Here is a 14,045-nt window from a genome sequence, read left to right as displayed (position 1 = left end):
AAGCCAGCGAATTAACAATTTATGAGGAAATGCGACCTACTAGTCTCGCTACTTTTACCCAAGGAGATGTGTTTCACTGCTAATACACTTATTCTATATTTGTCATCAGATATTAATGAATGTGAAGTTCTTGAATAACCAAAACCATGCTAAAGTAAGGGATTTTTTTTTTTTTGGTAAAGTAAGTAGTATATTCACTTTTCACGGCGCAAATTACGTAGAGGTAGCCGAACACAAAAACCTCGTACCCATTATGACACTTGGGTGTGTCACAACGGGTGCAAAGGTGTTACAGCTGAACAAAGGACAAGCCTACATGAATGGCCCAGAATACATGAATGCTAAAGTAAGGTTGATACTCATAATTTAGGAAAAATTGATTGGTAATGAAATGTGAAATCTTGTGGCAATAATTAAAGGGATGGAGCTTTTGTTTAATCTCACGTGGAAGAGGAAGTATTAAAAGGATTTTCTCCCTTTTTATTTATTTATTTATTTATTTATTATTTTTTGCTGCCTCAATGTTATTCACAGTGAATGCATCCTCAATTTACTCATGGAGATGGATGCACCGCTAACACCTTTTTGTTTTTCATCTTTTTTCTACAGATATCAACGAATGTCTAGATCCAAATCAAACTCGTTGCCCTAATAGCTGTGTCAACCTTGTGGGCGGCTATGACTGCGCCGACAGTGGAACAACTGATGGTAGAAGGACCGATGTTAAAAAAGGAGCAACCTTCTTTCTTATCCGTATGTAAATCTTCTAATCTATATGCATAGACTTCCTCATGCGCTTATTGTTTTCAACCATGATATACCATAGCTTAAATTTTGTTCATATGAGATACAGAAAGAAGTTCAGTTTACCCTTCATCCTAACATTAGCATATGTTCACTTGTGATGATTCCAGCCACAAGAAACTTTCCTTTCGTGCTGTGCTTATGTATATTGCATGAGAAAATACTAGTTTTGTTGCTGGTTGAAATCTATCCAACCATATGCAAAGTTCTTTCCCTCTTTGTTTTTTTTTTTTTTTTTTTGGGTTCATTTTTCCACGTACCACGTAGTGGCAAGAATGTCGAAAACCTTGCCAGCTTGATCAGTTGCACATTGATTAGAGTGATCCACTAAACGAAATTCCAGCAGAAGAAACAACTTAATTATTTCTAGGAAAGTTTCTCTGACCTTGTATCGTACAAATTTTTACCCCCACAGGCATCGGAGCAGGCCTTGGAGCGCTAGGAGATTTGTTGCTTTTCTCATGGTGGTTGTACACAGTCATCAAAAAGAGGAGAGAAAGTAAGCTCAAAGAGAAGTACTTTTAAACGAAACGGTGGTCTTTTGTTGCAACAACAGCTGTCTTCACCCGAAGGCAATGTTGAGAAGAGCAAATTATTCAATTCCAAGGACTTGGAGAAGGCCACGGATCGTTTCAACAAGGATAGGATACTAGGGCAAGGTGGGCAGGGCACTGTTTACAAAGGAATGTTAACAGACGGAAGGATAGTTGCTATCAAGAAATCAGAAGTGATAGACAAGGAAAAGGTCGAACAATTCATCAATGAGGTCGTCATTCTCTCGCAAATCAATCATAGGCATATTGTTAGACTATTAGGTTGCTGCTTGGAGACAGAAATTCCTCTCTTAGTGTATGAATTCATACCAAATGGGACGTTGTACCAATGTCTACATGACCCAAATGAGGAATTTCAAGTGCCATGGGACATGCGCCTACGAGTTGCAACTGAAATCGCTGGAGCCTTAGCCTACTTGCATTCTGCAGCTTCTATACCCATTTATCATCGAGATATCAAGTCCACCAATATTCTCATGGACGAGAAATATCGGGCAAAAGTAGCAGATTTCGGCACTTCCAAGTCAGTTTCTCTCGATCAAACTCACGTAACCACATTGGTGCGGGGGACTTTCGGATACTTGGATCCAGAGTACTTCCAAACAAGCCAATTTACAGACAAAAGCGATGTGTACAGCTTTGCAGTGGTCCTTATCGAACTCTTGACGGGGCGAAAGCCAATCTCTCGGTTGGAGGAAGAAGAAGGAAGAAACCTCGTGGCGTACTTTATGATCTCTATGGAAGAGGATTCTGTGTTCGACATGGTTGATGCTCAAGTTTTGGAGGAGGGTACGGAAGAAGAGATTGCAGCAGTTGCTGACCTCGCAAGAAGGTGCTTAAACTCAATTGGGAGGAACCGGCCGGACGATGAAGGAAGTGGCAATGGAGTTGGAGCGAATAATGAAACTCCGAAATCCGTTGGATTTCCAACGGAAGCGAAGTACTTCGGATTTCCTACAAGATCAAGAAGACGTCGAGGCCACCGAATCTCACGATGCTAGTTTCACATCTAGCGAGTCTTATCATGTGGACTTGGATGTAACAACATTCTCCGATGTGCAGCCATTCGCACATTGCGAAACATGGTAAAGGCAGCTCTTTCCGGCACTATCCGCCTGCAAGAACGTCTAGCTACACATGCAGAGACAAGCGGCACCAGAAATAGATCTTTTCCGTTCGTGTGTCATGAAAGGGATTATTGTGCCGCGAGGATCCATGAATACTTTAATCCTTACGGTTGCATTTGTACTCTTTCTTTCTTTTTTAAATCAGTGTTGAAAAGAGCTGTGACTCGATTTCAGTTTCAGAAACATGATGGGATCAATTTCAAATAACGAACGGGAGCGTGATCAAACAATCCATCAAAGTTCGTACAGTGCATGAAAAGTCTCCTCTTCTTCCACTTAAATACCAATGATTAAGGGACTCAGCCATATGCCCTTTCTCCACAGATTTAGGTCCATGCACTTGCCAAACGTGAAAATCACTTCAGATTTCGGTTTTTCAAATTCGTTTGCTCCTGGTTTCCCTCACAGGACAAGCATCAGGAGCTGCACCTGGAATTCCAAGCCCGGAAATGTACTGAAAAATGCCGGGACGTCAACATTTCCCCACCCCTTTGGAATTTGAGCCGAGGGTCAGTTCGATGACTGGGATGAGATCGGCTGCCGGCAAAACAGCACGGTTCCCAGGACCAAATAAGATGGGATTACGAGTTCTCATCATTTCACTCCTCTCTAACAGGGGATACCTATGAGATTTTGTGAGACCTCTCCCAATTGTTCTAAAAACTTAAATTGTTAAAAAAATGTGTGGTTCAAAATTTAAATATTCTATTACGAAAGTCCCGAGTTCGAGTCTTTTCAAGCCCTTATTTGTCTCCAAATGAGATTTCCACGTTTAGTTCTAGACCAATAATAAATAAATAAAAAAGAGGCTAGAACAATGTGCCGATAGTGAATACAACACATTCGGCAGTTGTTGGTTGCAGGTCGAAATGTGCCGAAAGCCTGAACCACCGCTTACATCAACTAGTAGCATAGTGATTGTTTCGACAGGGACAAATATAGGGAAGCAATCTGTTCATTTCCAAATTTTACAAAGTGTGCACTTTCAACTGGATGAGCAAACCAAACCGGACCGGCCTGGACAGGATCGAGATCGGATCGGACCGATCGGGTTGGTCCAGTCCTTAAGAGAGGCGATCCGATCCGGTCCCTAGTTCCATGGTGGATGGAACCAAACCGGACCACCTAAAGTATATATAATTATAAGTTAGGTACTAGCAATTAAAACAAAAAAAATTAGAAATTTTTGAAGAACTATTTAACCTTGTTTTCCCATCTTATGCCCGATACTCACTCCTCTCCTCTTTGTGACGCCTTGGAAATATGACATTTATTATTAGTAGAATTTAGTTTATGGAAAGACTATAAATTCTAGTTTGTTGCTTAGAATTGAATTTCTAAGAATTAAGTGACGGAAATTGGAAATGTCTCGAATCGTCAATCGAATTGGATTAGGGTTCGATCGATTAGTCGTCACGCCTTGGAATTAGAAACCCTCGTACCTGAACCTCGTTCCGACCAAAATGACTTGAGATCGGACTAAATTACCCTCCATCGGATTGCCGGATGTCGGGATTACCCTTGGTTGCAAAATGACCAAAATACTCCCTGCCCAAATTGCAAAATTACCAAAACGCCCCTGGGGTTTTATGAATTAAAGGACAAGACAATTAAGATGTGGACCCCACCTTATCACATGAGTCACCCCCAAGTCAAAATTCTAGACTACCCTCTCTCTCTCTCCCCCTCACGTGAACAACCCCCCCAACCGACTCTCTCTCCCATTCTCTGCTTTCTTGGCCGAGACACACCACCACCTCCTCCTTCCTTACCCGACGCCCTCACCACCTCCAGCTCTGTCGCACACCACCCACCGTCGCCTTCTCCACCGCCTGCAGCCACCGTAGCCGCCGCGAGACAGCCCCACCGAAGCCTCCTCTGCTCTGTGCTCTGTCTCCGCTGCTGTTGCAGCTTCTATTTGGCGTTGCTTTTGGCCCCAGCTTGCTGTCCAGCTTCACCCGCAGCCTCCATTGAACCTCCACCACTCCCCTAACTCACAGCCACCACCCGCCGCCTCACGCAGTCGCCGTTTACCGTCGCACAGCTTCCACAGACCGAGTCCCCTGTTTTCGTCCTGGTACTGGCCGAGCTGCTGTTGCCTCTGGTTGCCTCCCTTCGCCGCTATAACCGCCACCACACCACCTCCTCGCCCTCCTCTGAACACCCCTAGCTACCTCACCACGCTCCCGTCGCCGAGCAGCAGCCCGAGAGCCTCGTACCAGTCTGCTCTGCCCCTGTTTTCTCGGTACTGCCCTGTTCCACCCTCTGTTCACCACTCCAGCCGCCTCCTCCACCCTGCTCCGACCACCGTGGGCCACCATCAACCTCCCTCGACACCCTCAAGGTCCCCCAAGCCACTCCCGCCGCACACCACCAGCCATAGCCACCGGAACAGCCACGAACAGCCCCGGATTGGCCCTGTTCTGCCCTGTTCCAGCTACCCGTGCCCTGTTTTGGGCCTGATTGTGGGCCGTGGCCCAATTGGTTCTGGGCCGTGTCCTGAATTGCTGGGCCGCATGTCCGGGCCCTTGTGCCAGTTTGCCTGGGCCCTTGGGTATACACTAGGCCAACAAGTAACACGTTGCAATGCCCACTTGCCTAGAACAGAACTCGTGATTGACCTGCTCAACTAGAGCCGTCAATTTTTGCGGGCCCTAGTTAAGGGGTAGGGCATGCAACCGGACCGGATAAAATCGGAAATCAGATTGGGCTGCCCGAAAAAAGGGGTCTAGTTCCCAATTCCAATGTGAGCAAGTCTAGTTTTCGGTTCCAAATTTTTTGAATCAGCTTGAAAAGGTCCGGTTTTTTATTTCAAGTGAAAACCCATACAGGAATCGGATCGATTATAGTACCGGTTATTAGCTAAGTAAAAATAACATAATTTCTTTAAGTTGATCCTAACTCTGCCTCGTCTCATTTACCTCTTTTCTATTCTTTGTAGCCCCTCTCTCTATTCTTTGAAGTAATAGATGGATGGAGAATGGAGTTTAAAAATTTATTTTGATGAATGAGGAACGGAGTTTTATAATTTATCTTTTACGTCACGCATTTGAACTTTCTATTCTTCATAATTATATGTGGCTACGTGTTTCAACTTTTCATCGTTTATAGTTGTACGTGACCACGTGTTTTGCGGAAAGGGATTTATTTTGATCATCTTTTACTCGAGCGGTTTTTTGCTCAAATTGTTTTGCTGTAAAAAATAAAATCAAAAAAGGAAAAAAAATAAGTTCTCGAGTAGATCCTGAAACCGGATCGAAAAAATAGGGTAGGTTTGAAAATCGGTTCCAGAAAAATAAGGTAGGTTCTAATTTCTAAAAACTGAGAACCGATTATAACATGATAGATTCCAGATTCTGAGTACGGAACCGATCACCCCAGGGTTGAAAGTTGGAGGCAACTCAGGCAAGAATATCTCTTTGGTAGTCAACAAGCAGGTGGGACCCCGACTGGCCCGATTAATTTCACCATTCCATGCAAATCTTAAGGAAGTTTTCTGACGGGCACGGGCTCCCCTTTGCTGTGTCTTTAGTAAATAGTTTTCTGAAAATTCTAGAATATAGATGGAGACTCTCCTACTTTAAATTTTTAAGTAATTAGAGTTTTATCATTTATGAAGGCTCCTCCTATTTTTTTCCACGGTTAGAATTTGCCAAGCAATAGTCACTTATATATATATATATATAAAGGACAAATGGAGTAGGGATAGATTGTGAAATATCGAGAACATACCTTAGTTGCAATTCAACGACCACTTATCTGCCTAGCTCGAATCGTGGAAATAACAATCATATATCCATTCGCAAAATCTCTATGTTAAAAATCCAAATTCTCCGCCTCGGAAACCCTATTTTTTTGCATCTTGTATAGAGATATGGTGGTTTGGCTTTTTTAGTTTCGGGTTTTTTTTAATGGTTTTTGAGAGTTTTCGGTAGGTATGAGAAGTTCGATTTGGGCATGGACATTTTTTGGACAGAAAATGTAAAAATAATTGCTATGAATGTGCAAAATGGTCGTAAAAAATATGTGTGTGATCATTAGATATTGACCAAAAAAAAAAAAGATCATTAGATAAAAGGTGAGCAATTATTGTATTTTCTCAATAAGATAAAACATGTGCATGTCGACAATTGATTTCACAGGGGAAAGTTACCAAAAACTGTTATAAACTTATTGAAACTGTGCAAATTCAATTCTAATTTATTCTTTTTGTCGATTGAGTCATAAACCTTTTAGCCATTCAATAATCACTTAAAATTAAGGAAAATAGTGGGACGTTAGAGAAAAATTGGAAAAAAATTTCAAAAAGTTCTAAACCTATTGTTTGGCGGCCAATTCGGTTCTAATCTTTTTAATTATATCAATTTAGTCTTAGACTTTTTGACAATTTGTCAATTCAGTTATAAACCTTCCAATTATATTATACTCCTAAACCTTTTGATGTTTGCCAACTTAGTCCTAAATTTTTTTACGAATTACCAATGTAGTCTTCCAACTAATTTAGATCAAAAATTGCTTACACAAACAATTTTTAGATTTTTTGAATTTTTATTGATTTTTTTATTTCATTTATTTTTATTTATGTTTCCCTTCGGAGGGCCGGAGAAAATTATCCAAAAACTCTTAAACTTACTACAACCGTGTCAATTTAGTCATAAACTTTTTTTTTTTGCTAATTGAATCCTAAACCTATTGTATTTATGCAAATTCAATCCATCCGGCCAATTTTGGCCGAAAATCACTAGCATGAACGTCGTCCGTTCCATGTGGCGTGGCGGTCCGATGTAGATAATTTTTAATATATTTTCAATTTTTTTGATTTTTTTTCTTCTTTCTTTCTTTATTCTTTCTCTTCTTCCTCTAGTCGATCGTCAATAAACGGTATAGAACTGAAATGGCACAATTAAAAAGTTTAAAATTGAATTGCATGCAATACCACAGGTTTAGCTTATTTTTCAAAAAAATTCCCAAAACAATTACAGATCAATAAAATGAAGCAAATGAAATCACAGTCTTCAATTATTGGTTTATCGGCGTAATTGCAACAACGGAGAGAGAGAGAGAGAGAGAGAGAGGAGGGAAACAGATAATTAAGGTGATTTGTCTTAATCTAACGAACTTAGGGGAAAAAAATCAGGTAGTTTGACAAAGCAAGGGGAATTTCTGATATTTGTTAAGGTTGTTTTGAGGCATCGGGCCTTGGTTCGTCCATTTCGCGAGATCGTCAGCACCTGAGCTGTTGAAAAACAAAACCAGAAAGCAAACATCTGAGCAAATTAACCTTTCCTGGAGCAGTTGCAGCATTGCACCAACTTTATAAGAACTTCATGCTGGCGGTCAGGCGGAATTCAATTTGCGGAGCATTTGAACCGGTCTGCTGCGGAAATAGACAACGATCAAAATGAGCATGGTCGAAGAGAGAGGCTGGGCGAATGGCGAAGAAGACGACTACACGCAGGACGGAACCGTGGATCTCAAAGGCAGACCCGTCCGGAGATCCGAGACCGGGCAATGGAGGGCTAGTTCCTTCATTGTAGGTAACGCGTGCGTTTTTTTTGTTTTTTTTCCTTTCCTTCTATGATCGTTCACAAGCATCAACAAGAACAGTTTCATTTCCTTCCGAAAACTCAAAGATTAGCCTGAGCTGGTAAATTGGTCGAATCTTGCGCCTCAAGAAATCTCAAGAGCTTCAAGCTCGATTCTGGAGCGGCGTGGAGGAGCAGTTCTTTAGGAGTCCCTTGTTCCACATACTTGTCCGACTTTGTTCGAACCTGAGGGGGCAAACTTTAGCTGATACGCGGAAGCTTATTCAAAACACGCCTGACCGCTCAATACGAAACGAAAGAGCAGCATTTTCAGTTCATATACAATAGTGGCATCGATTTTTCTTCTTCATTTTATATGACCGAGGCTGCATTAATCTATGTAGCCCTCAATTGATTTTCGAGAGGATAGCATATTACGGAGTCACATCGAACCTGGTATTGTTCTTGACAAAAAGGCTAAAGGCTAAAGTGACCGTAGAATCCGCCAACAAAGTCACAAACTGGGGGGGCATAGTATGGATGACTCCCGTTTTCAGAGCGTATATCGGGGATGTCCATCTCGGCCGGTACCGAACCTTTGTCATCGCCAGCATAATTTACCTCTTGGTAAAAAATTTTCCTCGAATCGGCCCTCCGAAGCTCCAATACATTTGAGAAACCATACAGACCATGTTGAAATCACTTCTAGTATATACTATGTTCTTTGTGGCAGCATCAGACAATGTCCACAACGGCTTATTTTTCCAGGGGATGGGCCTATTGACTCTATCAGTGAGTTTGCCTTCACTGAGTCCTTCCTGTGGCCCCGGAGTGAAAGAAGAAGACTGCAACTTGAAGGCGACGCCCTTCCAAGTCGGCTTCTTCTATTTCGCCCTGTAAGTCATTGCGCTCGGGGAAAAGCAAGACCAGAAAGCCCAACATCTCGAAGCATTAAGCGCGGACCAGTTCCAGCGATTGCACCAGCCCGGAAGCGGATCCAGAAGGCGCTCCTTCTTCAACTGGTGGATGTGCAGTCTCTTCACCGGCGCGCTTTTTGCCAACACAGTCATGATGTACATACAGGACATCGTCGGGTGGGACCATGGGCTCACAGACCTCCGGACATCCGGGTCCGCGCTGCTGGTGTTCCTGGGAAGGCATCTCCTTTCTAGCGGCACAAGAAGAAAGGGAGGAGCTCCTATGAAAGGTTGGCCCAAGTAGTAGTGGCTGCGGCCAAGAAGTGGAGGGTCCGCGTCCCCAACGATCCGAAGGAGCTCTACGAACTGAGCATGGACAAGTATGCGAATTCTGGTAGGCTCAGAATCAACCACACACCTATGTTAAGGTTCGCTGTCAATGCTTAGATTATATCAGATCAGTATCTGCAGATTTATCTGTACTATAGGATTGCAATTTTCGTTCTAATTGAGCTCTTGGGGAACTTTGGTGCTTGACAGGAACTGTTTGCATGTTTAGATGTTATGCAATTCGTCGGACATGGCTTTGATTTGAGAATTTTGGTTGTGGAATTCCCATATTTTTTTGTAAGGCCACGACGAAGACCGGACCTACCTCGTCCTGGACATTGTGTACCGTGACCCAAGTCGAGGAAGCCAAGCAGGTCTTCAAGATGGTCCCGATCTTGATCGCCATGTTCGTCCCGAGCGCCATGCTCGGGCAGGTCATGACCCTGTTTGTCAGGCAGGCCTCGACCCTGGACCGCAGCGTGGGCCACCACTTCAAGATACCGCCGGCGAGCCTCTAGGCCTCCATACAGGTCTCCATGCTGACAAGCCTGGTCCTCTACGACCGCGTCTTCATGCCCATGGTGCGCCGCTAGAAACGAGCCCCCTGGGGATCACGATGCTCCAGAGGATGAGGATTGGGCTCTTACTCTTCGGGGTGGTCATGGCCACGAGCAGGCCTCACTGAGCCCAGGCGGCTGAGCGTGGTGAAAGAAGAAGACGGCATCTTGCAGCGACGCCCTACCGTCCCGCTCTCCTTCTTCGCCCTCCTCCCTCAGTTCATGCTGATGGGGGACGCCGCAACCTTGCTCGAGGCCGGACAGCTCGAGTTCTTCTACGACCAGGCGCCGGAGGGCAGAAGGGACCTCCTTCTACACGACCAGCATGGGGATGGGGAGCTTCCTCAGCAGCTTCCTCCTCCAAACGGTCTCGACCATCACCAAAAGGAATGGCCAGCCGGGTTGGATCACGAACAACTTGAACCAGTCTCGCTTGGACTATTACTACGCCTTGATGGCCGTCCTCTGCTTTGTCAATCTGGTGTACTGCCTCCTGGTGGCCTGGAAATACACCTACAATGTGGACGCAAACCGAGTACCGACAAGGTGCTGGCCATGTGGCGGCTCGGCATGGTCCGCGTCCCCGAGACTAAGAACATCTCGGGTCGGACCGCATCGTGCTGTTTTTTGGGTGGTTCTTAAAGTAGTTGGATCCCAAATGCATAGCAGTTGAAATTTTTGTCTAGCACTCCACGTGCATAATTTTGCTAATTTTAGTATTTTAGGGAGTTTAATTATGCGAATTCACTTGCAAGCTAAGGAGTCAACCCGATTAGCTGCAAAGCGTCAAACATCAAAGTTTGGATGCATAATCATCATTCAAATGTGTGATCTTTTTTAGTGAAATACATTTCAACGGCTTGTGATTACCTTGATTAAAGTCGAATGTGTGATTAAACTTGGACTCAATCAAGATGATGCAAAAGTTGAAAACAAGTAAAATTTATTGGAATTCGTGTATCTTATCAAAGCCAAACGAGGAATAAATAATCCATCTAATACATAAACAATTTGGGAAAATTGTCCAAAAAGTCTTCAATATATTGAAATTTTGCCAATTTAGTCTCAAAACTTTTAATTTTATTAATTGAGTCTAACATTTTCACATTATGCTTATTGAGTCCATCCAGCCAATTTTGACTGGAAAATCACGAACGTGGATGCCGATAGTCCTATAGGGTACGACCAACGCTAACGTGGATAATTCTTAATAATATTTATTTTTATTCTTCAATTGTCCTTCTTTACTTATTTTTCTTTATTTCCTTTTCTTTTTTATTTGTCCCCTTTTCCCTCCGCCGGCCATCACTAGGCCTCGTCAATGGCTACCGGAGGTCATTGATCTCAGCTGAGGGTCGCCCTCGCCGACTATGCTACACGTCAAAGGGAGAAAGGATTATGCATCTCTCTCGACTAGAGGCAGTTGGGATGTCCTTTAATAGCTGCTATGTTCATGATAATGTGGAATAAGAAACATTGGAGCGGCTTAGGAGCTTTTGTACTCGAATAGTTGATGTCTTCGCTATCTATTAGGACAATTTTCGAGAAAATTATCCAAAAAGTCCTAGACCTTATCACCATTGTTAAAGGAATGGCCAATCAATTTTATCCAAAAACAACTTGAACCAGTCATCGCTTGGACTATTACTACGCCTTGATGGCCGTCGTCTGATAGTTTTCAATAATATTGTAATATTTCTTGAAATTTTATCTCTTTTCAAGTGATCAATTTCGAATTACTAACTTGACTACTAAGCCGCTAAATTGTTAGATTTTTTTAAAGCTAGTATTTCATAGAAGAATATATGAATTAGCAGTTCATAATAGGATAAATGAATGTTGCTAAGTGACTCGGATCCCAAATGCATAGCAATTAAAATTTTTGTCTATACTCCACGTGAAGAAGGTTGGATAACTAATTCAAACCAAACTAGATATATCATATAAAAGCCAACAACTGTGACGAAAATAGATAATTTATCATCAGAGAGAATAATTTCGAAATGACCAAATCAACAACAGTAATAAGATTTCTCAATCACTATTGCAGTCGAATCAAGAAGAATCCAAATATAAAGTGATCAGCGCTCGAAGTAATTTTAAGCTCGAATTCCATCGAACTAAGTACTCAAACTAGTTATCAAAAAGAACGAATCGAGCTTCTTGGATTTCGATTTGTTAGTCGAGCTTTGTTAGTCGATCGGTTACGTCACGCCAACGGGGCCATCATTTCCGTTTTAGTACTGGGCTCTGGCTCTCTCTTGCATTTACCCTTACAAGTGAAACTGAGGTAGCAGAACCAGACGATAGCGCGCCGGCCATGTCCTCCTCCTCCTGCTCCTCCTGGTGTTCATCATCATCGTCAGCTTCTTCACCGATCTCCGCCTCCCCAGCGCCCTTCCCATCCACCTCCAAATTCAAGCCCATCCTCACAATCGCACCCCATGCCACCACAACCACCATCCCCAAAATGTCCCTCAAACCTCGCGACTTTCACAATCCTGCCCCCCAACCTCCCTCCTCCTCATCCTCCTCCCTCCTCACCGCCTTGTCCGCCCTCCTGTTCGGCCCCTCCCTCCCCCCGGGCCTCCTCGTCTCCTCCGTCCGCTCCGCCTGGACCGCCGCCTGGCGCGTCATGATGTCGCAGCTCGCCCCCTCCGACCCCTCCGGCCGCTACGCCCGCCCCGCCTCCCGCTTCCGTCTCGCCGGCCCCGTCGCCCCGAGGCCCGGCGGCCTCCACCTCTACGTGGGCCTTCCCTGCCCGTGGGCCCACCGGGCGCTCGTCGTCCGGGCTCTTAAGGGCCTCGAGGAGGCCGTGCCGGTGTCCGTAGCGTCCCCGGGCGCGGACGGCTCGTGGGAGTTCCGGGACCCGCCCGGCCCCGGCCCGGAAAGGGGCGACCTGGTCCCAGGCCGGGACAAGGCCAACAAGCGCCGGAACCTGAGGGAGGTGTACGGGCTGAGGAGGGGAGGGTACAGCGGGCGTTGCACGGTGCCGATGCTGTGGGATGTGGATCGGAGCGACGTGGCTTGCAATGAGAGTTACGACATCATCAAGGTGTTCAATTCGGGCCTGAACGGGCTGGCCCGAAACCCGGAGGTGGACCTCTCGCCGCCCGAATTGGAGGCAGAGATTGAGGAGTGGAACCGGGTGATCTATCCCGGCGTCAACAACGGAGTGTACAGGTTTGAAAAAGTGTTAGGAAAATAGCGCTCTGGCTTCTCATTCCAACATTTTTGACAGATTGCTAAGAGCGTTTGTTGTGTCATTGTATTGCGACGGCAGGTGCGGATTTGCTCAGAGCCAAGAGGCCTACGACGCGGCAGTGGACGAGTTATTCGGCACCCTGGACAGATTGGAGGATCGGTTGAGCCGGTCGCGGTACCTGTGCGGCAGTAGGCTGACCCTGGCGGACGTGTGCCTGTTCACGACCTTGGTTCGGTTCGATCTCGTGTACAATGTGCTCTTCAAGTGCACAAAGAAGAAGCTGGTGGAGTATCCCAACCTTCATGGGTACATGCGCGACATTTATCAGGTACTAAATTCGCCATACCTCGTTTCAGTTTCCAGTGCGAGACTAGCCATGTTCTGCGGGTTTGTGCGATTCGCTGCCGCCGCCGCCACGTAATTTCCAGTCATATTGTTGTTCGATTGGAATTCGAGTGCTTAATCCTAAACCTCTATCATAGGCGGAAGATGTCTTAGTAAATGACATTCGGACATTAGAGAGTTCGCTTCGGACGTTCTGATTAGGTCTCATCTCCAATTTTAAGATGGCAAATAGCTGGTCAGAAATCTCTCTAGGCAGCTAATAAACATTCTCAGGATGAAGATGCATGCTTCGATAGAGGGATATGAAGGGGTTATGGCGAAATACTGCGCTTACTCCGGTTTCGTTAATGGAAATGTTAAAGGGCCGCACAGGGCTATGTATAGGCAGTTCTGACGCCTCTACTTTTGAAACAGGTGCCGAAAGTGGCGGCGACTTGCGATTTCGACGCGATCATGGATGGTTACTACAGATTTCTTTTTCCTCTAAACCCGGGCAATATCAAGCCAGCCATGCCTGCGGCTTTCGCGCACGATGCTTTATTCGAGCCCCATGACAGGGCAAGATTGTCATCACAAAGTAGAGGGACTTTGGTTAACACGTAACCCAGACTCCTCCACAGTTAAAACTGCAGATAGATATGATTACAGAACACATTCTGTATTAGAAACAAATGCTCGAGT

At 44.8% G+C, this 14,045-nt stretch overlaps 1 protein-coding gene and 2 pseudogenes across 1 annotated transcript; all 3 read left to right on the top strand.

Moving 5' to 3' along the window:
- LOC125316065 overlaps window positions 1-2,447 on the top strand; it is a 3,675-nt pseudogene extending 1,228 nt beyond the window's left edge.
- Window positions 2,448-7,892: 5,445 nt separating this feature from the next.
- Window positions 7,893-10,487, top strand: LOC125315958 (annotated as a pseudogene).
- Window positions 10,488-12,106: 1,619 nt separating this feature from the next.
- Window positions 12,107-14,013, top strand: LOC125315867 (glutathionyl-hydroquinone reductase YqjG-like). The gene is made up of 3 exons (XM_048281945.1): window positions 12,107-12,997; window positions 13,098-13,347; window positions 13,779-14,013. The coding sequence occupies exons 1-3, from the start codon at window positions 12,135-12,137 to the stop codon at window positions 13,965-13,967; spliced, it is 1,302 nt and encodes a 433-aa protein (XP_048137902.1). The 5' UTR covers window positions 12,107-12,134; the 3' UTR covers window positions 13,968-14,013.
- Window positions 14,014-14,045: the final 32 nt, after the last annotated feature.

This window comes from Rhodamnia argentea, chromosome 7, assembly GCF_020921035.1.
Source record: "Rhodamnia argentea isolate NSW1041297 chromosome 7, ASM2092103v1, whole genome shotgun sequence".
Taxonomy (NCBI): domain Eukaryota; kingdom Viridiplantae; phylum Streptophyta; class Magnoliopsida; order Myrtales; family Myrtaceae; genus Rhodamnia; species Rhodamnia argentea.
The sequence above is the reverse complement of the archived record's forward strand: the minus strand, read 5'-3'. Positions and strand labels throughout refer to the sequence as shown.

Excerpts from the sequence above, each read along its gene's own strand:
- LOC125315867 (XM_048281945.1), top strand. The coding sequence starts at position 12,135 with ATGTCCTCCTCCTCCTGCTCCTCCTGGTGTTCATCATCATCGTCAGCT. Across the intron at positions 12,998-13,097 it reads GTCAACAACGGAGTGTACAG|GTGCGGATTTGCTCAGAGCC; the intron begins GTTTGAAAAAGT and ends TTGCGACGGCAG. Across the intron at positions 13,348-13,778 it reads ACATGCGCGACATTTATCAG|GTGCCGAAAGTGGCGGCGAC; the intron begins GTACTAAATTCG and ends CTTTTGAAACAG.